This window comes from Acomys russatus, chromosome 10 (assembly GCF_903995435.1).
Source record: "Acomys russatus chromosome 10, mAcoRus1.1, whole genome shotgun sequence".
Classification (NCBI taxonomy): domain Eukaryota; kingdom Metazoa; phylum Chordata; class Mammalia; order Rodentia; family Muridae; genus Acomys; species Acomys russatus.
This window is the reverse complement of record NC_067146.1, coordinates 13,979,584-14,006,163: the sequence shown is the minus strand read 5'-3', so window position 1 is coordinate 14,006,163 and position 26,580 is coordinate 13,979,584. Positions and strand designations below refer to the sequence as shown.

Genomic DNA, 26,580 nt, shown 5'->3' with positions numbered 1-26,580 from the left:
CCCTCTCTTTCCTCTCTCTGTCTGTCTCTTTCCTCTCTCTTCCCCCTCTCTTCCTTTCTCTCTGTTTCTTCTCTCTCTCTCTCTCCCCCCCACCCTCTCTCCCTCTCTCTTTCCTCTCTCTTTTTTTCCTCCCTCCCTCTGTCTCTTTCCTCTCTCTCCCCCTCTCTCTCTTTCTCTCTGTCTCTGCTCCCTCCCTCCCTTCCCCCCTCTCTCTCTTTCCTCTCTGTCTCTCTCCCCTTCTCTCTGTCTCTTTCCTCTTTCCTCTCTCTTTCCTTCTCTTTTCTCTCTCTCTCTCTCTCTGGCCCCCCCCCCCCCCCCCCCGGTCTCTGTCTTTCTGTCTCTCTGTCTCCCCTCCTTTTTCTCCTTTTGGACTATGAGCTCATATTCAGGTCTAAAAGCTAAAGAGTAGTGTGTGTCTACCCGCTACATATGACACGCTTTAGTAAAAGAGTGAAGGACTACTTCTAAAATGCATGGTTTCAGAGCGATGGACTGTCCTTCAGTCTGGAGTAATTTAATATCTGGGACTCAGCATACTCTTCTCCGTTTTTTCATTTTGTGTCCGCTGGGGAGGACATCACCTCATCCATCCCAGGGTCACTGACCGTGTGTTTTCTTCAACTCTTATCAACATTGAAATTGACAGAGATGTTGGGATTTTGAGGATGTTAGTGAAGGGGGAAAGCAGCACCTAAGGTCTGGTGTACTCTAAGGGAGAGTGTAAAGCAACACCTAAGGTCTGGTGTACTCTAAGGGAGAGTGTAAAGCAACACCTAAGGTCTGGTGTACTCTAAGGGAGAGTGGAAAGCAGCACCTAAGGTCTGGTGTACTCTAAGGGAGAGTGTATAGCAAGAAAGTGATTTGGAGAGAAAGCCATGAGCACCTTGACAGCAGTCAGGCCTGAGGAAACTCGACAATCAGGGATGGGTGGACGTGAAAGGCAGGCGGGCATTCTGATTACCAGTGGGAGGGAGAACGGATGTCCAAGCAGAAATTAATTGGAAGATGAACAGTGCAATGAGTGAGGGCAAGACATGCAGCCTCCCCCAAGAGTGCTTAATGACTGCTTTTGTCATGAGCCCAGTCCGATTTTACAAAGACAGAAGTGATATTGATTCATTTTGTGACATCTGATGCATTCTACTCAAGAAAGGAAATTTTTTTTCAAGTTTATTAATTGTGAGATGACATTCTTTAAGAAATATTACCTGTGATGGCCACTAGGGAGTTGAGCCATTTAAGCTTTTTGCCCTAAAAGTAATTTAACAGTTTGGAATCTTTCTGGGTGACTGTAATTGCTGGAAGTTCGATAGTCATGAAATTTAGTTAGCATTCTTGCTATTGAATTCATTCTTAATGTTTATTTGCAAAACCTCAAATACGTGTCTAAAGCCTTGAATTCTTTCCCAGGGTTAGCCATTGTACACTCCCTAGATATGAAATATCAATTTTACAGGCTAGCAAAATGGTATTTAATGGTGGCTGACAGGACAGTGTTTAAGGACAATATATATTGGATACTTAAATTTTTCTATTATCTGATTCTTGGCACAGATCATTGAATTTAAGTTGTATTGAGATTGGAGATGTAGCTGCCTTAATAACCTCTGCTGTGCTGCCTGTTTATTTAGTCTCAGACCTTTCTAGGCTTTTCTGCTTTCCAAGCATGCACAGAAGAAAATAAAACAAGTACAGCTTCTACCTTCATCTCTACTTGCGTTAGAAAGATATCTAAAAATATGAGGGATGCTTTTCAGGATGTTTTACCTGGCTTCAAGCATAGAGCCAGACCAGGTTCATATGATTTGTTGACATCAGGTTTTTGCTTCTGATTTCCCTTTTTCCAAGGCTTAACTTCTTGGTCATACATGAGGATCCAGGGTTTCGCCACATCGAATTGTAAAAATTGAGGGCTAAGTTTGGTAAAGGTAGAGCTCATGGTCTGTTTCATGCTCATATCATTGTCTCTTGAATTTTGTTTTAAATTGGTCATTGTGTATTTTAGGCATATGCGATTGTCTTCTGAATGGCCTCTTGGATAATACATTTTTCAATTAGATAAGTAAATGAAATCGTCTTGGTTACTGAGCGTGACTCATTTAAAATCTCATTTGAAACATTTTCTTTGTCCACCCTTTGTTAAGCGTGCGTCCCCTTAGCGTTTCTGAAGAGTTAAATAAGCCATAGAGACTATGATTTGGGGAGCATCTCACCCTGAGGACTAGCCTCATGCTTTTCCTTTGATGTGTTGCTGGTGTTCCCTTGATCCTTTGCTGTCTTTTTCTTAGTTGCCTATGTGTGTGCGCATGCACGTCTGTGGTGTCTGAGGATGGAATGTTTGATTAAGTTGATATGATGCTGCACACACAACCTGTGGGGTTGACTGAATAAGGCACATCCGATAAGGCACATCCGTGGTTGGCGCAAATATGTATATTTGTTTGTTATTTCTCCTCCTCTCTCAGTGAGGGACTGTTTGGGCACACCCTTTTCTCATCATTTTTATTCATTCGTTCGTCTGCCCTTTGGAACAATATCTTATTCTTCTAAGGCCTTGCCACTGCGAACTCTTAGGTTACAGCGTTGGCGTGTGGTTGGAAGGGATAATATCTGTAATTATTGAGCACCACATAAAGCTCTTAATAAAATGGAATGAAAAAAATAAGCAGAACCATTAATGTTTGCTTCATTCTTTTATCTTCTCTCCTCTTGAACAGTTTAGCTTTACTAGAGCTAAATTAGATGAAGTAAATAATGATAATTTACAAAGAGATGTTTTCAAGGCAGTGGCAATGGAAGTGGAAAAGGTGTAGCACTTCATTGTATTGTCCCTGAAATTCTGCCATTACAGCCGACTGTACCAACAGCCAATTCACAAAATCGGCTTATGCTGTAGGAACTTTACAACAGCAGCTCTTCAAATAGAGAATTAAGACGGCATGTGGGTGTACACATGTGTATGTGTGCCACAGTACGCTCTGTGGAGGTCAAAATACAACGTGTGGTATAGGTCACTCCTTCCACCTTTTTGTGGGTTTGGGGGTCAAATTTCTCAGGGACAGGCATCTTTAGCCATTGAGCCTTCTCAGTGACCTCGACAGACAACTTTAAAAATGACCTGTGTAATGAGAAGGATTTCGTTCTTTTATTTGGTTGAGATGTCCTTTCTCTTACAGCACAATGCTGTTTGATTTCTAGTTGAATTGATTGACATAGTGGTCAACTAAATGTTTGCTGATTAGTGCAGGAGCTAGAGAAGACCAAGGACTATAATCCAGCAACTGTGGACACCTGGCCATTTGAGTTGTTACCGATTAGAAATGGTTTCAGGCAAAAGCAGTTACTAAAACCTATGTAATTATAATATTTCTGGTGGATTAGTCTAGATTAAATTGCTGGCATTGTTCCCTTCTGTTCACACTCCCATTGGATGAGATTACATATATATGTATGTATATATATATATAAAAACTTATAGGTTGAACTGGAAAGATTTGAGGAGCCATTGGTGTTAGGCGTAGAGACAGTTAGCTAAAGAGTTGCCAGCTTTGTCCTACAGTGACTGCAGCGCCTCTGGCTGCTGATTTCTTCACCTAATCTGTTTAACTTTGGTGCTGGAGCAGCCAGGGCGCAGTTTGGGGTTACTAGCTCATCAGCCAGGTACTGCCTGGCACGACTCCTTTTTCACAGTATGTACATGCGTGCTTTCTGATCCACGGCTGTTTCACTCTTGATCATAGTGGGAAGCTGAGGGTTCACTTGGAGGTTCGTGATTGAGTGATGTATGGCACTTATTTCAGGCCAGGAGCTTTGTGTGCTCTAGTGACTTTGTTTTCCTTCCTCCTCTTTCTTTTTCATCCCTCCATAGTTTCCAAAAGGGATTAAAACTTTTAAATGGCTTCAGCCTTTGAGTTTTTGAAAATAAACTTTTAAAGACTTCTCTTCCATTTTGAAGATTTCCGTGTAGTCCCCATATCTGGACAGACTGACAGCTAATGCTGGGGTGGGAAGGATGGAAAAGGCTGTGCTATCACATTTCTGAAGTGCCCTTCCTTACCTGCCATTTCCTTTCTTCGACCTGATTTAATGGAAGCATTTCCACCTCAAAGGAGCCACTCACGAAGGTGCGTAATCTCACTCCTAGGCTTTGGCAGCTTTGATGTTCTCACGCCCCTGGTTGAATGTGAATTGTACAACATGGCAAAGCATCATCGGGAGCTGACCCATTTAATGTAACGCTCCTAGGCTCATGGCGTTTAGAGCTGGAAGGAACATCATTTACATCTAGCCAATTCTTCTTTTTAACAGAGGTGGAAATTGAAGTCCAGAGAGATTAAGTAATTTTATTCAACAAACATTAATTGAGCAGTGCACCATGTGTTAGACACAGTACCGGGTGCCGGAGGCTACAGAGATGAATAAGTTTTAAGTCCCTGCTGGAGACAAGTACATAGCTCCCAGATCATAGAGTTTGCAATTAGCAGATCAGGGTGTAGAGTATTGGTGAATCATTCATGATCACGTCTTTCTGGATTGATAAGATGGACTTTAGCTCAACTGTCTGTCTCTTTTGCTACCTTTTGATCATTCAATAGATGATCTTTTTTCACTTTTTAAAAAACTAAGTTCTGCATTTATCTGAACTCTAATACCCTCTTTTAACTTTATGCTTGTTATTGAAAGATGAACAGAAACTAGACACCTCCATTTTCTCAACTACTCAACTGCCTAGATTTGGCTGTGGTTGCGCTTCCCCCTGTAGTAGGCGTGCTGGCGTTTTATGTGCTTATTGCCTTGACATCCTGCCACGTGTGGGCTGCACTGCCCTCTCTCCCTCCAGACTCTCTCCTCTCTTCTCCCTTCTCCCACTTAAACTTCCATTTCTGTGGCGTTTCAACGTTCTCCTTCCCAAATAGACCATCCCTCCTTCTGCGCATCCCTGTCGCAACTAGTCCTCATCCTTTAAGCCTGCCCTCAAATGTGGTGCTGTGAAGACTATCACCTTGTGAAGAGTGGGAGTCCTGCCACCCTTCTGCAGCTCATAGCGCCTCATGAGTGTTTTTCAGCCCCATAGTTCTTTCCCTGTATATTAAGGTTTCCACCTTTTTTCTGAGAACAAGGACAATTTTTTGAGTAGCTGGCATATACACACGCACACACACACACACTTTTTAAAAATATAATTGATTCACCTGGAGTGACCTCGCACTTGCTCAGGGGAGCCTGTGTGATGGCTTCTCCTCTCCTCTCAGCCCCAGTCTGTTCTGTTGTTCCCCCTTCGTCTCTCGCCCATCCTCCCCGTTTACTGGATCTATAAGCCAGGATCTTTCATTGCTGCCAAATAGCAGCCCAAAGTGGTTTGCTGTTAATGGTAAATTTATAGTTCTATCAATTGTCTGTCAGTATATTAATTCAGCTAAGAAGCTTAAATATAACCCTTAGTTAGACTCAAATCGATTGGCAAACTCGTTTTTAATTCATAAGTTATACATGCACAAACTTGAGCTTAGCCCTGTCTGATGAAATCTGGGTTTATAATTAGTGTGAGATAAATTATTGAATTTTTTTTAAAGCTAAAGTAAGGAGATTTTACACTTTTCACTCTGGCAGAGAAAAATATCCTACATAGTGATACTGTTTCCATACTTAATTTTAACCTAGACATTTGGGGCCATCATCATGTAGGCAGTGCCCCCAACATGTAAAGACACACATTGCCTTCTAGGAATTCCAGTGTACGCGTTGCAACAGGACACGTGTGGGCTGGGTTCTTCTGTCATGCGTCATGTACCTTTGGTATTGCTGTTGTGATTCTCTTGTGCCTCATGTGAAGGTCTGCTTGTGCAGCTCAGTTGCCTGTTCCACTCATGTTGGAGACTTGTCTGCTGTGCACTTTTCCTCACTTAAAGTTATATAAATAAAGTTCAGATATGTCAAAACGAGGAGCATCCTCAAACAGAGTAGCGGTCACATGTCGCCATCACTGTATTCAGAGGAAGCATTGGTGGTTTAGGGCAGCCTTTTCTTTTTCGTTTGACTTGTTCTGATGCCTTTATGTTTTGTCTCTTTTAGGGATATAGAGGTAATGATGTAGATTTTTAGGCTGGTGTGGGTGAGATTCTTTTTTTTTTTTTTTTTTTTTTTTTTTTAAATAGTAACCTCCTGATGTTGGGTTGTGTTCAAATTTGTAAGATTTATTAGGTAAACATTCTGTAGCTTGGTGGCAAGATGTTCTGGCTTTCTCATTAGCAGTGACCCTGGGTAGTTTTCTCACATTCAGCAACATTTGTTAGGAGCTGCCCAGCATTCTTGTCATTTCCTGGTGAGGCAGAGCCCAGCCTCCAGGTGAGCAGGTCACCTTGTGCACATCTCCCAGAGGGTGGGGTTGGTAGGGAAAGCACAGTCCAAACTTAGTGTTCCCTTTTCCCTCACACTTGAGCTCTGCTCTTCTAGGACCTCTGCTTGGACAAAGGACATGACTGGAGAGGTGACATTGGGGCTTTTCCCCAGGGCCTATTGATGTTACACTTCGTCCAAAATCTAGTCTGTGTTTTAGTGCTGTGCCCAAGGGTCTCCACTTCTCTAAGCCGCCGCCTCTTCCTCCTCCTCCTCTTCCTCCTCCTCTTCTTCTTTTTTAAAAAACACTTTGAGAATTAAATGGGAACATGAACATTAAGAAGCCAGCATGCTGCTTTTGCTTTTTGTCAGCTGTAGGGATGCACCAGCTTGTGCCAAACATTCTGAGGAAAGACAGGAGGTTTGACAGTAGAAAATTCACAGTTTCCCTGGGAAAATGTCGTGGCACATGACTATGATGTTTGTGTGTGTCTGTGTTTGCTTGTTTGTTTGTTTGTTTGTTTAGAACAGAGCCTCACTGTGTAGCCCTGTTGGCTTGGAACTCCCAGAGGTCCACCTTTCTTTGTGTCCCAAGTGCTGGGGTTAAAGGCGTGTGCCACTGTGCCTGGCTTGAACATGATTTTTAATTTTTAAATCTTGCAGAACATTTGACATCTTAATTGATAAGTTGATTGAGTTGATTTTTCACTGAGATGACAGTCCCACTCAGCTAAATAAATAACATTAAATGGGACTAGACCATGCCTTTGTGGGGCTTATTCAAGAAGCAAACATCTTGAAGATAGTTTTGGGGACCAGAAGTGGGCCAGCTTGTTCACTTATGTTCATAAATTGTAACTGAGTAATCTCTTTTAGCACTCAACCAAATCATATCTGAAAATGCTCATATTAGTGTGGAAATTGAATTTGATCGCATGTCTGATGCTTTTCTCAGATTAAAGAGTCAATGAAATACTATCTTGAATATGCTCACTTATTTTTTTATTATGGGAAAGCACACAAAATGTAAAAAACAAGTACAGTTCAGAAATGTTATGTATACACATTAGTATGAAACACACGCGTTGACCTTTTTTATCTTGTAACCAACTCTGAAATAGTAACTTCCATTTCCAGTGACCTCTACTCCGCACCCCTCCACCCCCACAGTTGCTTTTAGAGATGTTTCTAGAGCTCACTGCACGACAGCGCACAGCATAGCAAAGCCCCTATAGTAGAAAGATGATACTCGGCTGCTGTTATCAGGGCTCTGGTGAGCTCTGCGGTCTGAACTAACCCTCGCTCTGTTTACATCCGCCCCTTTCCTGTGATGGTGACTTGTGAACTGTGAACCATCCCTCCTTGTGCTTGGGCTTTAAGGCTGATTCAGAGTGTCTGATAGCATAGCAGGAAGAGAGAAATGGCCGGTTGTATTGTGCCCTTACTGTGTGGTTTTTTATCTTGCAGGCTCCATAGATTAGGGACACACTTGCTTGAAAGTCTTCTCTCTTTTACTCCTTACCAGTTGTTAAGTCTTTCAAGCATTAATTTCTTTGCCACCACATGTTTTAACTATGGAGGATTTTCATGTGCAGTGGCCCTTTCGTTTTGATGTTTGTGACCATGTGCGCAATGGAGGTGGCCATGGGTGTTATAGAATAATTTCTCAGGAATGTGTTTAGCAAGAGACTGGGCAACTGGAGCTCGCAAAGCACTTGCCCAGCATGTGTGAGGCTCCAGGCTCCAAAGAGGCTGAGTTACTACTGTCCTGTAGTCCAGTTACACAGGGACTACTTGGGCTACTGGGTCATGCCTGCACAGAAAACAGACCACATGAGTTATTTAAATAATGCAAACGTAAAGAATTTGTAACAGAGCATGGGAATACTGAAAGAGGAAAGATTAACCCACTGGCATAAACGCTTTTCTACTGCATTGTGATCCTGGCTGGGCATGCTGGTGCTCTGAGTATCAGGTCTCTCAGGTCTCTGAAGCAAAGCTCATAATTCTAGCTCTGTTGGTTGTTGCAGGGATTATCACAGAGTTAGTATGTTTAGTGCGCCAATCACAGCGCAGTTCCTTTTGCTTTACAGTAATTTAAAAGAGTTGAGAGCGGTGCTGGTCTTGTGTATTGAGGAAGTTAGGAGACCAGTGACAGGAGAAGTGAAGGCATGGTTGTCACGGTGCAATGGGGATATGTTGGGCATCAAAACATTCTTAGACATAGTTTGGTTTTTCTTTAAGGCCTGACCTGGAGAATTGTAAAACTACTCTCCCAGATGTGCGTCCGGCCCTGTGTTCTTCACAGGATGAACAGTTGTGGAGTGAGAAGCCCCTGGCTGTGCCTGCTCTCCTCCACTCCCAAGTGTCTGTTGAGGACTTTAGTTACTTGTGAGCTCCTTTACAGGGTTCAACCAGTGGGAACAGAAGGATCCCAAGCAGGTGCGGTGAGGTCAGTTTTGGATGCGGTGAAGGACAGGCTCCTCCCAACACTGAGTTCTTGCTAAGATCCCGCTGTGCAGTAGGTCAAGACTGATCTTTAACGCCACTGCTGGGACAGTGGATCTGTGCCCGGCGATGGGGGCAAGTCACAGTCCTTTTTGTCTTCACTTGCCCCATTTCCACTATTGTAGTAGGAGTGGCAAGTGATAGAGGCTTTGACTAATGCTGTGTCCACTGTAAAGGAAAGGGGTCTTCATTGTGTAGTTGGGTGCTTGTCGCAGAATAGCTGAGAGTAGGCTGGCTTGGTGGATAAAACACGTGGTACTAGACATGGCAGCTTGATTTAGACCTTGGAGGGATGCAACTGGCCAAGCAGAAAGTCAGTGTCTAAAGGGAGGCCTTTTAGCCGTGCACTTACATAATTCAGTCTCCTGTTTTGAAATGCACAAGAATTTATTGCACAAATTTGACTGGAACTCTGGCTCATTTGAAGGTTCCTCTGGTACCAGCTAAATAATAGTGTCATATCCAGCATCATTTTCCCTTCTGTGTTGTTCCAAGAAGAAACTTTAATAATAATTATTATTTTTTAATACGGTGAAGAAAGGAAGATATTCACAAAGAGGCATTTTCTAACAGAGCAATAGAGTGCTCCGGGTCGGCCCATCCCATCTTGCTGTGTGTTATAGAGAAAATTGGCTTCCTATTGTGGGAGATGTGTTTTCCCAGTTCCTTTCTTCTCTGAGAACTGTGGGAGGGCCTGTGGCACATCCTCTGCTGGATGGGTTTCATCTGGCCTGCAGCCTGTGCCTTAAGTAACAGGGTTGTCTCTTCTGAGGGCACTGGCTCTCCATTTTTAGCATGGGTATGAAGGGTAAAAAATGGAGGAGAAAATGTCTCCATTACTAGAAAACATGGTTTGAGGCCAACTGGTTAATTATGTGCCTCCAGTGAAAAGGGAAGTGGTGCCAGTGGGCCAGAGCCAGTTGTGCAATAGCTGGTCCCTGAGTAGTGTCTAGCACAGGCACACCTCTAACTACCTCCGAGACCTGGATTAGCCTTTGCTTCCACCTTACAGTCTGTATTACTTATTCACTCACTCTTTCTGTTGTGAGGGATTGGACTCAGTGGTAGCTCTACCCCTCAGCTACATCCCAGCCGAGCGTTTGTCTTTGAGGGGCTCTTTCTCCTTACTCCTGCCCCTTGTGCCTTTAAACCCTGGTTTGCTGTCTGCAGGATGTTTAATGTCATTGCCAGTGAAGGAGTTTCCCCCTTTAACCCTGACTCTCGTTTCTAGTTCATCTGAAGAATTCCTAGCTAGCTAGAAAGAGACTCTTCTCAGTGATGCTAATTATTTTTCATTCTCCTCTGTTCCATCTGTTCGTGTGAACAGCAGATGAATTCAGTCCATTTAGCAAAGCTTCATCCTGTCTGTGTCATTGCCTGTTACTCCTCTAGAACAAAGGAAGCATGTGCAGTTGTGGCCTGCCTTTCCCTTCCCCTCTCCTGTTTGTTCAGTGGTGTTTCGGTGGAAGTCAGGCCCAAAGCCCGGCACAGGCTAGGTGTGTGCTCTGCCCCCACTGCATCCTCAGCTTTTTCTTTCTCTGTGGTGCTGGAGATGAACCCAGGCCTTGTGCTCAGTTCGCAGACACTCCTCCTCTGAGTTTCTGCCCCAGCTCTCTTCCATCTTAGTCCCAAAATACTGGAGGACACAGTCTGCTTAGACTTAATCTGAAATGTGTGAGGCTTTGCAGTAAACTTATTTCCCTTTCTTTATTTACTTCATCTTAGGTAACTTGTTTGTTAATCATAAGTTAATACACTTAGTGTTGGAGGTACTTTTAGTTTTATCAGTTCATCTTTCCTTTTATCTTGTGTTCTGTAAGGATTTCTGATTGATAACCACTGGCTATTGACGGATTGTGTTGGCCTGTTCCCCCCCCCCCCCCCCCCCCCCCCCCCCCCCCGGCCAAAGATTGGAAGAGTTCATTGTGTTAAACTTGTAAAGAGACAGGAAATTGCTTTAAATATTTAGCCAAGAGGGCATGGTGACATGTGCCTGCCTCTATTCCCAGGTCTCAGAAAGCAGAGGCAGGAGGATGGCAAGTGCGAGGTCAAATTGGACTTCCTAGCAACATTCTGTCTTAAAAAGAAAAGGCAAAATTAGAGCAGAGTGTATTGATTATTCGGATTTTGTTTTTCACAGTTGTGCAGTGAGATTTCAAGTGTAGGTGATCTGGTCAGATCATTAAATTGCCCGTGGTTCTTAGTCAGCTGCTGTAATGTGAGGGAGGCCTGATTCTGTGGATTTGCTAACCATGTCATGGAGCTGCAGTGACAGCTCTCTCCTTTTTACCACTTGGAAATGTATCAGTTTCACTTATCCCCACAACCACAGTAAGTGCATTTTGAGTTTTCAGACGTATTCCCTCTTTTCTCTCTTAGTATTCACCACTGACACTTTCTAACAGTGTGGCCCAATGTTGGACTCTTTTTTAGAAATCATAGAGGTTGTGGTTTTTTCCTCATACTAGTCTTCCCTCGTGAGGTGTGGCTGGGGAGATAAGACCTATATCAAGTAATTAAATTATAGGACTAAAGTAGAAAGTGATTAGTACTGTAGCATAGTCTTATCTCTGCCTCTTGACATTAGCTCTCCTGCTGACACCCGTGTTAGATGCTGTAACTCAGCTATATATATCTTTTTGCCTGGTGTTCACTGCAAAACCACTTAAAGGGCTCTATGATAACTTTGGTAATCTCAGGAGGAATCTGATGCCAATGGCCAGGTAGACCAGCGTTGCTCCTGCCATACTCACTGTCAGGAGCCAGACTTCTATTATTTGACTGGTAGCAAGCTGTTCGCTTACTCCTAGAAGCGTATCGCCTTCGGCTTGCTCTCTGCTCTCTGCCTAGTCGTCCTGGCCGTGTCTCCTGGATCCTCTCTGCTCCTCTAAGGAAGGTGGTGCTGCTGTTGTTCCTCATCAGAGCCGTTGTTTTCTTTTGGGAGCATTTGTGGGTGGGAGAAAGGTTTTTGCCCAGTTGCGTGTGGGAGGCCACACCTGTGCAGGAAGGACATATGAGGCAGGTCCCCAGGGCCGCCTTCTTTTTAACTTCCCTTCAGTGAATCTAGGATCCACCTTTCTGTTGGCTGCATAGTTTCTTCCTTGGAATTCTTGGCTTTCTTTGGCATTTGGGTCTGTGAGGTGTGATGATGTATCTTTTATTCTACCCTTTCCACTTTCATGCAGAAGCTTTCGCAGCGAGGTGAGGAGACCACATGGTTTGCCACACCAATAGTGGTCAGGGCCCTTAGAGCCTTCAAGGTATTTATTCGTAAAGCCTTGACAGGGTCTTTGGGCAGGGGGGCTGGGGGGGAGTGGGGTACCTGACATTTGGCTTCTGTTATTTCCTCCCCTCCCCACTTTTCACTCTCTGTTCTCTTTCCTCCCCTTTCTTGCTGCATCTGAGCAATAAATAGCAAGTACTTCTGAAAAGGCTCTTAGTTGGCTTACGTAATTGAGTAGAAGAGCAGTCTCATGAGGGAGACTTTTTTCTTACATGATAGTCTTGAAAATGGTTCTTTAATTTTGGGATGTGCAAGTTTCTGTGGAATATAGTCATGCTGTGCACTGGAGATAACGGGTCAGCCCCTTCAAGGACACGAGGATGCCTTCATTTGCCTGACTTCACTCACTCTCTTGGTTCTGTGAAGCTGCTCTGCTGGCCGTCTGCCAGGACACACTTGTAACTGTTTCATGGAATTGCCACTTCCTTTGCCTTTTTCCTGTCACCATGGTGAGTGGAGGATGCATCTGCCCGCCCCTCTCTGTTCTCATGTGGTCAAGTTGGCTTGTTCCCTAATGCTCTCAAACTCTACTCCCAACAGACTAGTTTGCACTGAGGACATTTGGGATGGTGCCTTCCCACCAGTATGTGAGTGTTCCCAGTGTCACCGTACAAAAGGTCAAGGAGCATTGAATTCCCCACTTGTGATTAACCTACTTGTTCCCTTTTACTCAACCATTTTATCATCAGTCAAGCACCCCATCTTGGCTTTCTAGCCTCTCTAAACCTCTGATCTCTTTTGTCTTTTGTGGCATTGGCGTCTAGACTAAGCATGTTTGTATTTTTTCTTTCCTAGTCCCTATCATTTTCCGCTGTGGCTTATAGACCTTCACTTTTTTCTTCTTTGTTCCCTTGGATATACATGAAACATTAGATTGTAAATGTAGCACTTACCCATATCTGTCTTTGTAGTAGACTTGCTTATTCTTAAGATGTATTTTAAGTGGGAAATATATATAGAGCTAGTTGAGAAATAAAGCTGACAGCCTCCAATAACTCCTGGAAGCTGCTTGTGTGCACACTCCTGCAGACACACTTAGGTGGCTCCCGTTTGGTCAGGGTGGCCACGGGTTTAAGCTTCCCCTTTGCTGTTTTGTAGCCTTGCGGTTAGCAGATTTTTCTGTCTGTGTGTTTAGGACAAGCCAGTGGATCTCCTTGTGCGTCCTGTCTCCTGCCTGCCAAAGGAATTGAAAGGTCCTTGATTGTAAATATGCCGAGGGCATGTGATACTGTTCCTATTTTAAGTCTATAATTCAAATGGAAATTGCAGCCTTTGTTTATTAAAATGCCATGTGAGGCAGAGCTACTGGGACTGGTCCATTATTTACTGTTTGAAATTTTATTCATTTAAGTCTGATCATGTCTGTTCCTATTTTAATCCAATAGTCAGTTTTAAGATCACTGAGTGTAATTCTGCTTGGCTGCATTAATTAATATATTATAGTTTGTTTCATTTTTAAGACAAAAGTCAAACTTCTTATTGACCCTGTTTATTTCATAGCACATTTTGTAGTTAAATATTCCCTTTGCATCATGGAAAGCCACATCTGTGCTGGGCCGTCTTTTTTTCCTCTTGTTTTGGTAGGAGAGAAGAATCTAATGTACGTTTTGTGAGGGGAATAACAACCAGTTAGTCTGCTGCACACAGGAATTAAAGTACAAGACATGATGAGGAATGGGTGAAGGCCATCAGCTTGGTTTAGTGGTAATAGACACTGAACTTCTGTCTTCAGCCTCGACATTATCCCATATTTGCTTCTTAGCAGCATATATTGCATTTATGAACATATGAACGTCTCTAGGAATCATCACTAACCCTGGTTGTCCACTGTCCTTTGCCTCTTCCTCCATCCTGCATCAGTAACCATTAGCTGTGTTCCTGAAAGCTGTATATATGTTCTTTTTCTCCTTTCCTGCTGATGTGTGTCTATGAATAGATAATACTCCTTTTGCCTGTTTATTCTGTATTTATATAGGGTTTTACTACGTTTTTCTGCAACTTCCTTTTCCTGCTCGATATTTTCAAATTTATTCTGCGATTATGTTCCTCTAATTCAGCTTAATTGCTCTGTATTGCATGACACAGCTACACTGTACACAGTGTTAATGTGGGAACTGTTCTACTTGTCTCCTGCACATGGGATTCTCTGGGCTCTGGAATCCATAGTTACCTGTAAGTAGCATTCATTAGTTAGAGGGGTGTGTCAGCCGAACATCTGTGTGTATTACTGTGTCAGAGTGACATTTTATATTTGTATCACTAGTTAAAGGACATTCCAATTTCCCCACATTCTTACCTCAAGTATTTTTGCCAGTGTGATGGTTATATGTACTTTTTCTCATTGAAATTATTATTTTTCATAAACTTACCATTCTGAGTTCTTTAATGAAATATCTGTATATAGTCATCTCCACTCTTTCATCCATTTTTTTATTTGTTTGTTTGGTTTTGTTTTTTAATTTATCAGTTTCTTGCCATGAGTCAATTGAAGATAGTTCCACCTCACCTTCTATCCACCCACCTAACAATAACCTGCGTCTCCTCTGTGTAAGCCACTGCCCCGTTGGTGTTTAAGGACACCGCTTTAGTACTTACTGCCTCTCTGCTTTTGTCTCTCATCTTTCACTGCTGGGTTGTCACTTCTCTCTCTCATCTGAAATTGAAACCCAAAACTGTCCACCCTGTTCTTCTGGCAGCTGCTACCTCATTTCTGTCTGGTTTTCAGCACAACTTTCAGAGGAATCATATATGCTTGCTTTATTTCGTTTTTTTTCTTCCCATTCTCTTGTATACCTACTCCTAGATCTAATGTGACTTTTACTCCTTCTGCCCCCAAGAAGTACCCTCACGCGTCTACCAAGACCTCTCTTAGCTGGATACAGAGTTTGAACCCTAACCCACATAGTGCTTGGTTAACTTTGCAGTATTTCATAGTCCATCTTGGCTTCCAGGACACAGCCCTATGGCAGTGTCCCTGTGGTCTGCTCAGTGGCTGCTCCTCTCTCTCCTTGTACAGATCCATTGTGTGTTAGGTTACTGAGGATCCAATTACCACCCTGCATGCTGTAGCTTTCAGACTATTAAACGACTTCACACACCCCAATTGCACACTTGTGCACCCAGCGGCCCGCTCAGCTTCATGTGAGTCTGAGCAGCTAAAGCTCAGGAGCCCACAGCTCAGCTGCCGCCCAGACCTCCTTTCCCTAGTGTGCAGCACTTGCGCTTCCCCCTTTCCTTTGATGACCCCTACTCAGCTCTTACCCAGACCCAAAGCTATCTTTGCCTTTTGTATTTCTTTGACAGTTCACGTTCTATTTGGTGTCTACCTTTGAAATTCTTCTTCACTGCTCCCGCCCTTTTGTAATCTAGCATCTCTTCCTACCTAGATTGCTGTATTAATTTCTTAATTTATCTTGTTTCCCTTGTTACAGTGGAAATCCCCAACCTAAAGACCAGGGTGATTCAGATGCAGTCACTACCCTTTCAGAAGTGTTTCCAGTGGGAAATGTAAATTGAGGTAGTTGGGAAATAAAGCTGCTTTTCCTATCCCCTCCCCTCCTGCCTTCTGTTCTGGGGCTTAGTATCCTTTGTCTTGTCTGACCCACCAGGCACGGTCCTGGTTTGCACTTAGTTCTCTTTGCCTGTCTTCAGATGACCATCTCTCTCTTGAATTTCTAAGAAAACATAATCTCAGTGAAGCTGGCCACAAGCACACTATGCCAACACCCCACTTAAACTTCCTGTAACTTGCTCTGCTCCTTCATTTTCCAGTAAGTTTGGATTCCCATTTTTACTCCGCTCTGTCTTTTTGATGGAGAATTTTAAAAGTCTTACTAGAACATATTTAGCCATCTTTTCTTACTCCCAGACTCGTAATGTGTGTCTGTTGAACCCCAAGAAGTACTGTACTGTTTCAAGGTCATTATGTTTTATGGGTACAGATTTTAGGGGCAGGCTAGGTAAAGCCTGAAAGCAAGGATCTGTCAGGAAGTCAGTGCCCCCCCCCCACCCCTTTGCTCTTTAAAATATCTTTGATCCCGTCCTTCCCTGTTTGGGCTACTGGCCTAAAATGTCTCCTGTCAAAAGGCCAGGTGTGTCTTCCTGTGCTGAGTCATGGGTGTTGGGCCCATGCTTGAGGAGAGGGACAGATGACTGTAGTTATCTCTTCCGTCTCTAATGTGAGTCATTGCAGGGCCTACACGCAGTGTCAGTTCTCAGGAGGAATGGTGATTACAGCACATATTGGTTTGTGTATTATCCTCCCACCAGATAAAGCAAGCATTCTCTTCTATTTTTATTTTGAAAAAAAAATATTTCCATGTAAATTAGAAGCTAAACTAGACAGTCCCTTTTAGCAGGAAGATTCAGCTGCTGTCACGTTTCCCCAAAATACATTCTATACCTCAATTGCCTCTTGGAGATTTCAAAGGCTTTTATGTACCTGGTAATTTGGAGGAACTGCTTTTATTTTGTGGCTTCTTAGGGACTTCTAATATCTCTCCTGTAAGGTGTTTGTAGATGTCAATAGCTCCTAGCTCTGAAGGGTTAGGGTAACAACATCGTTCAGTTGGCACTTGTTTTCTGCTCGTGCTATTTGTTCTTTCCTGGCTTCAGAGAGACATATAATCAGACTCTGAATTTGCCCTGCTGTTTATTAGTGTGCTTGCTGGTATATCACTTTCTTTCTTTTGAGGGAATTTTCTATCAGTCCAGCCCTTCAAGAACATCATGAAATAGTACCCTTGCTTACATAGTCATTTGTCACACATATGTATGTATCATCCTTTGGCCTTCCTTGGGATGCTTCTGGAAAAGTATCCAGAAGTCTTGTCTTCCGTTTTTAGTTCCAATTAACTATTATTTCCCCATGAGAAGTATCGAAGCATGTAGGTGAGGCCTGGAAGTTCAGGTGTTGTGACATGGCATAAAGCTGTGCATGGTAAACATCATTGTTTTGCTCAATTAATTTAAAACATTTTTGTTCACTAAGGCTTCTGTAATCACTCTGCTACTCTTTGTAAATAGATTTTCTCTCTTGCTTGGTGAGTGTGAATCCTGAGGGCTGATTCTGATAACCATTGATTTTGTCTTTATTAAAAATACTGTTTGAACTGGGATAGAGTTCGGTAGTAGAGAACCAAGCTTTGGTTTGAGTCTTCTTACCGGGAACAAAACAAAACAAAACCAAATCCCCAAACAAACAAAAAATAAGCAGAATCCTGCCCATCATTGGTAACTAGTCTGTCAGCCTGCCTTCTTAGGACTTCTCTGTTAAGTGTTGCATTAGCAGCAAACAGCTATTCATGACAGAGCAAAGAGACACTTCCAGCAAAGGCTTTCTTGGCAAACCAATGAGTTTACTGGCATTACAGGAGTGGATGAGGTTCTTCACAGGGGCATGGTGACTCAAAGATCACTACACCCCAGAGGAGCCCGCCCTAACATGAGTGATGACAGGTGAGAGCAGGATCACTGTTCCTCCATGCACAGATAGATAGCAGGCTGCTTGATAGGCTGGGGTGGGCGGGGCGACTCTTCTCTCCAGGAATTGGCTATGGGGTATAATTCAGCTTCCTGTAACTATGAGGGTGGTTTACTTCCTGCTACACAGCAACTTCTTAATTTGCTTCCAGGACATTTATAAAATATCTATATTACATCTTTGTTGTTGTTGTTGTTACCTAGAATTCCTTTAGACTGGATAATTCACACTGAACACCTGCACTTTTCCTCTTCTCATGTTCCTGTAGAACTCCTATGTTTAGGGTCATACCTAAACATACATAACATACCTAAACAACATCAGGACATTGTGCTGAGCATGGGCACCCGGCACCTGTGTTCTTTCTGTTTTTCATATGTAGATTACCACATGTGATCTGTGAAAAGATGTGTCTTCTCTTCCTAGCAGAGTGCTGGGACAATGATCATTTTTTTTTTTTTTTTTAATTTTACAGAAGAAGGAAATGACAGTGGGATGATGAACGTGCAGCTCAGGATTCCGTGTAGCTGAAAGAATTATTTGCACTCTCAGAAGGGGTTTTCTTGGTCGTAGCAGTGAATTGAAGTGTCTTACTCTGTGTTCAGTACCTCAAAGCTCAGTCAGTGTCTGGGAGGCAGCGCCTGCTTCATTCCCCTTTTCCTTCATGTCCACTTCAGGGTGAGTGTGAATGTGGCATCAAATGATGACGGCCCTTTACTTGAAAGCTGTTTAAGCAAAAAGTAAGTTGCAAATGCCTTCTACTTTTACACAAATTAGACAGAGGCATCTTACTTTGTCAGATGCAAAATAGATGGTAAAGGCAGGACCAGGTTAGCCAGCTACGAAGGATGGAAATCATTGGTTTACATAGGAAGAAGTTTCTGGCTTTCTCCTTCATATACTTTTTTTCAGATACTATATGGGTCTTGGCCACAGTTAATCTGTACGTGCATTCACATTCTTGTGGCACACTTAATGTGAGTGTGTCCTGAGTATACGCTAAGCCTATACTCAGATGAAGTGTGCTAGAAGAGTGGCTCTGAAGAGTTAGCGGAAGCCACACATAGGATCTTTGCTGTTTTGGAACTTAAGCCTCATGTGAAAGACAGCGAAGTACTGATGTCGGACTGTCTGGATGCGATGCTTTCTTAAGCACATCCCCATATTTGCAAACCCCACCAAAGGCAGGCAGCTTTGGACTTCTTAGCCTTGTCATCGTGACTCACTGTTGGATTTCTGCTCCTTTATCCCCTTTGTCCACTGTGTTGTCATATTCTTTTAATTCATTTTTTGAAAAGGGTCTCATATCTCTGAAGTTCTCTTTATTCCTACTCCTGTCACCTTCCTCAAGAGTTTTTCCTTGTCTGCAGATGATGGTTGTTTAGATCAACCATGAGAGAGGAGTGTGGGGCCCCTAAGGTGATGAGCTAAGCTGTGTGTGTTGACATGCGCTCCCTTCTCTCTGTCTCTTTTCTTGTTGCTCCCCACCACCACCACCCCCCATTCTGGTTTTCACACTAGTTTTTCCCTCTGTCTTGAAAATACCTTAAATTCTATATATTAGTGGAACTTTTCTTGATCACTTCTTCCTTTCCATTTCTCTGAATTCTTTTTTTTTTGTTGTTGTTGTTGTTTTTTGTTTTTGAGACGGGGTTTCTCTGTATAGCCTTTGCTGTCCTGGACTCACTTTGTAGACCAGGTTGGCCTCAAACTCACAGCGATCCTCCTGCCTCTGCCTCCCGAGTGCTGGAATTAAAGGTGTGCGCCACCACCGCCCAGCTTCTCTGAATTCTTATCCCATCATTTTGTACTTATTCAAAACTGCCCTGTGCTGCTGCCTTGTGTCTAGGATGTCTTCTCTTACTCTGTAAGTGTGCACAGTAGCTAGTTTGTATACAGTTAGTGGTTGATAGGTGCTCAGGTTTACTGTGTGTGTGTCCAGTGGGTCCCAGTGCATCTTGAATGTCTTCTACACTGTTGGGTCCTGCAGTACCTGCCATGTGACAAAGACGTTCTTTTCCGATAAAGCCAGCCAACCAACTATTTAGTAACCAGCTGTAAGGTGTCTAGGATTTAGCTGATACTTGTGATCCAAGGAGACAGCTAGTTTCGCATATATTCCTGTGTGTTGCAGTATTGTCTGTGTTACATTTTTCATTCCTAATAGCATATTCTGTTTTGTTTGCAGGACAAGAACAAGAAGCTCCGGCCCCTGTATGACATTCCCTACATGTTTGAGGCCCGAGAGTTTCTTCGAAAGAAGCTCATTGGGAAGAAGGTGAGTGATGAGCATACATTTGCAGTTGCTTGGCCTTGGTCTCATGCTTTAGGAGTCAGGGTTTTAAACCAGCTCTTGTAGGCCCTTGAGCAGGAGAGGACATTCCTGACCAAGTCAAGTGGAATTACTTTGATATGAAGAGAAGTGTGTCTTTGTGCCCGGAAGTGGTCCCCTTGGGAGAGTTTTGAAATTGGGGCCCTGACCACAGTTTGATTGTCAGTGCTCTCACGGGCAGGTTCCAGGCTCAATTCCAGTTTCAGTAATTGCATACAGCCCATGCTGAGCTCAGTTGGCTCTCTGGTTCTCTCCAGCCACCTCCTTATAAGGCTGGGGCCACGAGAGTTAGTAGCAAGGAAAAGTTGCTGCTTGTTTGTGTGTTTCTTCTACTTTAAAGGAACAAGATGACTGCAGGAGAGGGAAGTTGGGTTCTCCTGTGTTACAAGGATGCACTGGGAAATGCATAGTATATGGATGCTGCCTAGCCTTGAAATTCCCAGTAGCTATTACTCTAGCTACTGGGACAGTAGGGACTTGAACCGGAAATGCTTGTGTAGCGTCTCTGGGCCTCCTGTGAACACTGCTCGTGAGCAGTATGTTGACTCTGTGGTTTTAGGGCTGTAGACCTAGAGCGCATGTCCTAAAATAACTGCTTATGGCAATACTCTCCAAGGGCCGTGAATAGTGAGCTTTTAAACATACTTTCATTTTTTCTGGCATCTTATTCCAAAAGTCCAGGACCATTTGTGTCCTGGATGAATGTACAAAGACAATAAATGGGAGGCCTCCTTTAATGGCACCGAGGGAACCTGTTCAGGAAGGCTCTGGGAGTCATGCTTTTGTTTGGGATTCTAGGAGAGATTTCATATGATGTGCCATGATTTTCATGTTGTACCATCTTGCAAATACTCTACCACTTCAGAACACCATAATCGTTTTGCTGCATCTTAAACATTAGACCCATGTTATTTACTCTGCCTCTAGGCTGATGCAGTTTTGACAGGTTTAATACAGCTCTGAGTCTCGGTCGGTGTACCATGCCCCCGTCCCCTGCCAAAGATGCAGGGTGTTTCAAGACATCCTCAAACGTGGAATGTAGTAAACACTCTACCCGAGCTCTTGCCTTCTCCTCCCAGGTTCTGGGCTTACAAGCATGTTCTCCCATACCAAGCAACAACAACAAACAAAACCACAATAACACACAAAAAAAATCCTAGGTTTGAATTAACATCAAAATAATGTATTATAAATATAGTCACTTTTCTAGGCATGTTGACACATGCCTGGGGTCCTAGCACTTGAGAGGTTCAGGCACGGAAGTTAAGAGTTCAAGGTCAGCCTAATTCTACATGGGATCTCATCTTAAATAAATGAACCATATACGTAAGTTTAGTTGGTAGTCTGGTAAATCATAGCAACATATTTTGAAGATGGATGTAAGTTGAAAAGTTGAAATCGCTAATTTTCAGGTTTTTGGTTTTGTCTTTTAAAGCCAAACTGGATTCCCTAAAATGAGTACTAAATCTCCTCAGGTTCCTTCAGAAAATAGGCTCATTTGTCATTGTATAAAGCTTGACAGAGTGCTATATTCATTCATGAAGTGCAGTGCAAGTGATGGCTTTACATCCCCTTCAATCTCCAGACCTCCTGTTATCTGATGTAATGTCTAGCATCTCTGTCTCACCCACTTGATATCACAGTGCTCATTCCCTGTCTCATAAGCAGTCGCGCATAGACAACCAAGGAGTTTCATGCATTTCGAAGGGAACCCATGTGGTTGCCCAGCACAGTGACAGCACAGATTTGATTTGTGTGGCGGGGTCTGTGCATATGTTATGGCACCCACTAGTTTCCTAAGTGTTGTCCTGCTGTGGCTCTGTGTGATCCTTGGGCACATAGATCACAGCTTATTGCAGCTTATGGCAGCCCTGGAGGGCTAGCCAGGGCTAGGCTCTCAAGGACTGTGTCAGTCTGTTGTAAAGTCCTCTGTCATAGGATAAAAGGACTGACCTTTCCAGGATTATATCAGATGCTGACTTATTATTAAAGGAGTCGTTATAACTACTAATAGGAGAAATATGCTTTATCTCCCCCCAAGCTCCTGCCTGCCTATGTATTCCCTCTAGACCTGCGTCTTTAAAGAACAACCTATGTATTTTGTTTTCAGTAGGTAGAATAACTGGGTCTTCACTGGGGGTTTCCTTCAGCTTTCTCACTGAGAGTGTAACCCTGAGTTCCAGTATTTTCTCCCTTGTCACACAACATTTACAAGTGACATATGAATCATTTCTATAACTCTTGTCCCTTAATTGCAGAATTTCTATCACCATGGGAACCATTGTGTTCAAAGTTGGAACTTGTTTAAATAATTGAGGGTCAAAAATGGTTGGAGGAGCTGGGACTGCAAGAAGCCCGAGTTCACGGATGCATCTGGGCCGGCAGTAGATGTTCACTGTAGGCTTTCGAGCACTGGAGACCTCATTTCTTTTAATAAATCTATGGATGAGACTCATTTGTAAACTAATGGATGCTTTTGTTTTATTTTTATGCCGTTGAAATGTGTTCTGTGAATTAACTTAGCTCTTAAAATTAAGCTTCTTTTTTCTTGATTGATACAGACATTTTAGAATTAGAGGATTAGAAATCCTTCACTGAGGGTTATTTCATTTTCAGATTGTTTAAAGTTGTTATATTCTTTTAAGAATCCACCTTTCTAAAGCATGCATTTTTGGGGTGCAAAGCTGGAAAAATCTCCTTGTATTCTAAATCAAACCTGTCCAGAACTGATGTATTGTCTTGTATTAAACATGTTGCTGGTTCTTTACTAGTTATTTGGGAACTAATTATCTCTTTGTGCCAGTTAATCCTGATATAAAGGGAAAGGGAAAAACAGTATGTTTTGACTCATTACTTAGAGGTCCCATCCGTGGTTACATTTAGAGATGATTCAAACTCTCTCGGGAGGATATTCACAGGTTAAGTGTAAATGCCTCTCCAATTTATACTATTCCTGTAGAAACAATGGTAAGGAGACAGCATGGCATGGGTTTACATTAGGTCCATTTCTTTTTTCACATATTTGTAACCTATGGGTGATTGAATCTGTGGATGTGGAGTCATGAGGTGCTGACCGCGTGTCTAAGTTCTTTTGCACTGCTCTTGTACCTCTTCTGGCTTGGACTCCTGCAGGCATCTTTTTTTTTTCTTCATAATTATTTTTATTTCATGTGTGTTTACCTGCATATGTGTATGTGAACCATATGGATTCCTGGTTTTTTACAGCAGCCAAAAGAAACCATGAGATTGATCACCTGGCACTGGAGTTACAGCCATTTGTGAGCTTCCACTTGGGTGCTGGGAACTGAGCCTGCGTCCTTTCCCAGAGCAGCGAGTGTTCTTAACCTAACCATTGAGCCGCACCCCCCCCCCCCCATCCCCACCCCCACCCCCCCACAGCTGTTCCCTTCCTGGTTACCTGCTAGCTCTCTGTTTTTGCACATGCTTATGTTAACCAGTTACAGCCACTGTTTATTGGCTTTGCTTCTCACAGTAGGCACTGGGTTGCATGTTTGATTTTTACCTACACTCTGAGAAGAATATATAATAGTCCCACTTTTACAGGTTAGACCTGAGAGCCATAGAAATGAGATACTTTACCCATCTGCTTTCACTTAGTGCTATGTGAATTAACATATACTAGAAGGACATACTTCCTCATGAATATACTGACTGGTGTTAACGTCTCTGCCTCTTACATGCTTCAAGAGGTTGATTCTTCATCTGCCTTGTCCTAGCCTACAGCTTTGGGGAGGTAGTGATGGCACCATGTACCTGCCTTCTGAGCGCCTGCAGCCCTCTAGACATGATCTCATTAGTCTTTGAGATGTCCCAGCCAGCGAGGGTTTTGTTCTTCATAGAACACAATCGTAGTACATGCTCTTCTCCAGCATTACAAAGGCACCCCACCCGCTCCTATCCTACCTCACCTCAGAGTCAGGGCAGCGAGGGGCTCCAAGTACTTGTGCCCTGAACAGGAACAGCCAGGGTGAGTTCCTCAAGGGCAGAGAGTCTTTTGAGGAGAGGGCCTCAGCTCTGCCAACCATTCACTTGAGGCTGGCCAGCTGTGGAGAGTGTCACCCAGCCAGCTGCGCTGAGTGTGAGCCAGGCGGCCAGTAGGGCGGGAACTCGTGCTGCAACCACCTCAGGTGCGTTTCAGTTTGAGTTTCCAAAACATTGCTTTTGTCATCTCCACTTCTTTCATTTCTTATTAATTTGATTCATTCATACGGTGGAAAAATCCTTTACATTAATGATCAAAACAAGCTCTAAGGTTGGGGATGCATTGTGATTTAAACTGACAAGTTTATATGCGGCTTGTCCTTGCCTTCCAAAGCCAGATGTTAACATCAGTGTGGCTGTAAGTTTTTGAGCAAGGGTCTGGAGATGCTCACCACATGAAGAGGTGCTTGGGATGACATGTCTGTAGATATGTCTCTTGCAGCAGGGGGCACTGAGGTCTGCTGTGCATGCCTTTCAGTCTTTAGGTCTCAGCAGTGATCCTGTTTGTCCCTCAGGCCATTAACTATCCCTTGTTTGGTGACATAGGGTTAACAAAAATGGCCATGGAGTTGCCTGTTTCTGGAAGCCAGGCAAGGTAGCTTTCTTCCCTCTGGCACTTAAACGTTCTTTGCGATAAAGAGTTTTTGGTTTCTTCTTTGGTCTGCAGATTGTGTGAAGTGCCTCTGTGCTTTGGGGATCATCGTGTTGCGCTGTGTACACAGCTTTTTGGTGTAACCTGCTATTTTGCATGATACAGATTGTAATATTCTCTTCAAAGGCATCTCTAAGTAAAATTAAGAAATTACACTTTTTGACTGCATTCCTGGAAATTTCTATGCGCTCACCTGTGGGTTTGACTCATCATCCACGCGAATCCTCAGGATGCTCCCATGTCTCTGTGATCACCCTGCAGCTCCCTGCTTATATTAAAGGTTTTCCTCCTTGGGTTCCCAGGTGGTCACAGTGTTCTTGTGGAAGCTCTTACCTCTGTCACATGCTCTGCAGTCATCTTGTCTCAAGCTGTCCTCTTCCAGTCTTTAATGTTAGGTTTCTGGAATGTCGTCCTTGGAGCTGGAACTTTCCACGCTTATTTTCTGCAAACTGAGGTTTTATTTTAGGGGGAGATTGTGCTGAATCAGCTCAGCTGTGTTTGGGGGTAGGGAGAGCACAGGCTCTCCCACCCCCACTTTAAAAATAACCGTTATGTGCCAAAAATCCTGTAAAATGTGCTGAATTGCAGATCTTCCAGCTTCCTATACCTCTGGGTTTACAGAGAATAGATTCTTGGGAGCTCAAGTTCAGCGATGGAGCGCGGAATGCCTTGTGCCGTGGAAGAGTGCGCGGCAGGACTTGGGCTAGATGAGTGACAGGACGGAGAAGCCGGCTCTCATTTCTCTCTAGATTTCTTTCCAGGCCTCCGTTTGCCTGTAAAGGTCTATGCAGGGATAGCCATAGGTTTACTAATTTAAAAAAAAAAATCTCATTGTGAAAAGGACAGATTATGAAATAGGGAGCCTTTTCTTTTAGAACACTGAGTTTCCGATGCCTCTCATGTTTGCGCTGTCGTCAGTGAGATGGCTCGACAGTGTTAATACTCTGTACATGTATGAGAGGATAGAATGTAAACGTGCTGTTGGTTTTGAGGGGAAATTCTGTTGATTCCTTAGTTGTGTCATAGAAGTGATACTTTAGAGGTATGTTTATATAAATACAATTATACATTTGTATGTTTAAAAATATGAGCTCCCTGGTTAAATGCATTTACAATGTGAACAGTGCTTTTTTGCTCTTTGCTGAAGCAAAGTCTCTCATCAATAGCTAGAATGGCCTTGCTTACTTTTATTCCTATGATATCTTTTCTCTGGCAATTATTCAGGTGTGCCTAACAGGCAGCAGTTATGTCCCATGCATGTGGCCAGCGTGGACAAGCCTTTCTGATGTGTTTGTTCCCTCCCTTCCCCTCCCTCCCGTGTGTGTGTCTGTGTACATGGAGGATAGAAGTCAAGTATCAATACTCAGTTGCTTCTTCACTATTTTAGAACCCAGGGGACTCTCCTGAACCTGGAGCTTGCCCATTGGGACAGAGTGGCCGGCCAGCAAGTCCTGTAGATCTTTGTCTCCACCTGTCTAGCACGGCAATTACAGATACATGTGCCTGAGCCCAGCATTGGGTATCGGGGCTCTGAAATCAAAAGCACTTTACTGACCGAGCACCGGTGTGGTTTTTTCATAGTGGAGTGTATGCATAGTGGAGTTCCCTTCCCCACGGAATTCTCATCTGTCTGCAGTCTTAGAATGTGATCTGATAACAAACAGCATCTTTGCAGATATAATTAAGTAAATTTAAATGAAATCATACTGTGTTAAATGGATTTCTGCGTAGGAAGGTCACGTCATAGGAAGGAGGTGGCTGTGTGACAGTGGAGGAAGTGGCTGTGACAGTGATTGCTTAGCAGCTCTAGAAGCTTGGGGATCCCAAGGAAGGGTACTTCTGTGGGACTTTAAGGGGGACAGGGACTGCTCGTGCCTTGACCCTAGCTTGATGCCTCCAGAATACTGAGGGAGTACATGTCTCTCTTTTTGCCTGCCTTTTTATGGTGCGCTGTTACAGCAGGCCTGGGAACTAAGGCAGAGAGA

At 43.4% G+C, this 26,580-nt stretch overlaps 1 protein-coding gene across 1 annotated transcript in view; it reads left to right on the top strand.

Moving 5' to 3' along the window:
- The window catches only part of Snd1 (staphylococcal nuclease and tudor domain containing 1), a 413,057-nt gene that overhangs the window by 131,985 nt on the left and 254,492 nt on the right, over nucleotides 1–26,580 (top strand). The window contains exon 11 of the mRNA XM_051151835.1: nucleotides 19,798–19,887. Coding sequence (XP_051007792.1) covers nucleotides 19,798–19,887 — 90 coding nt within the window. The remainder of the gene's footprint in view (nucleotides 1–19,797; nucleotides 19,888–26,580) is intronic.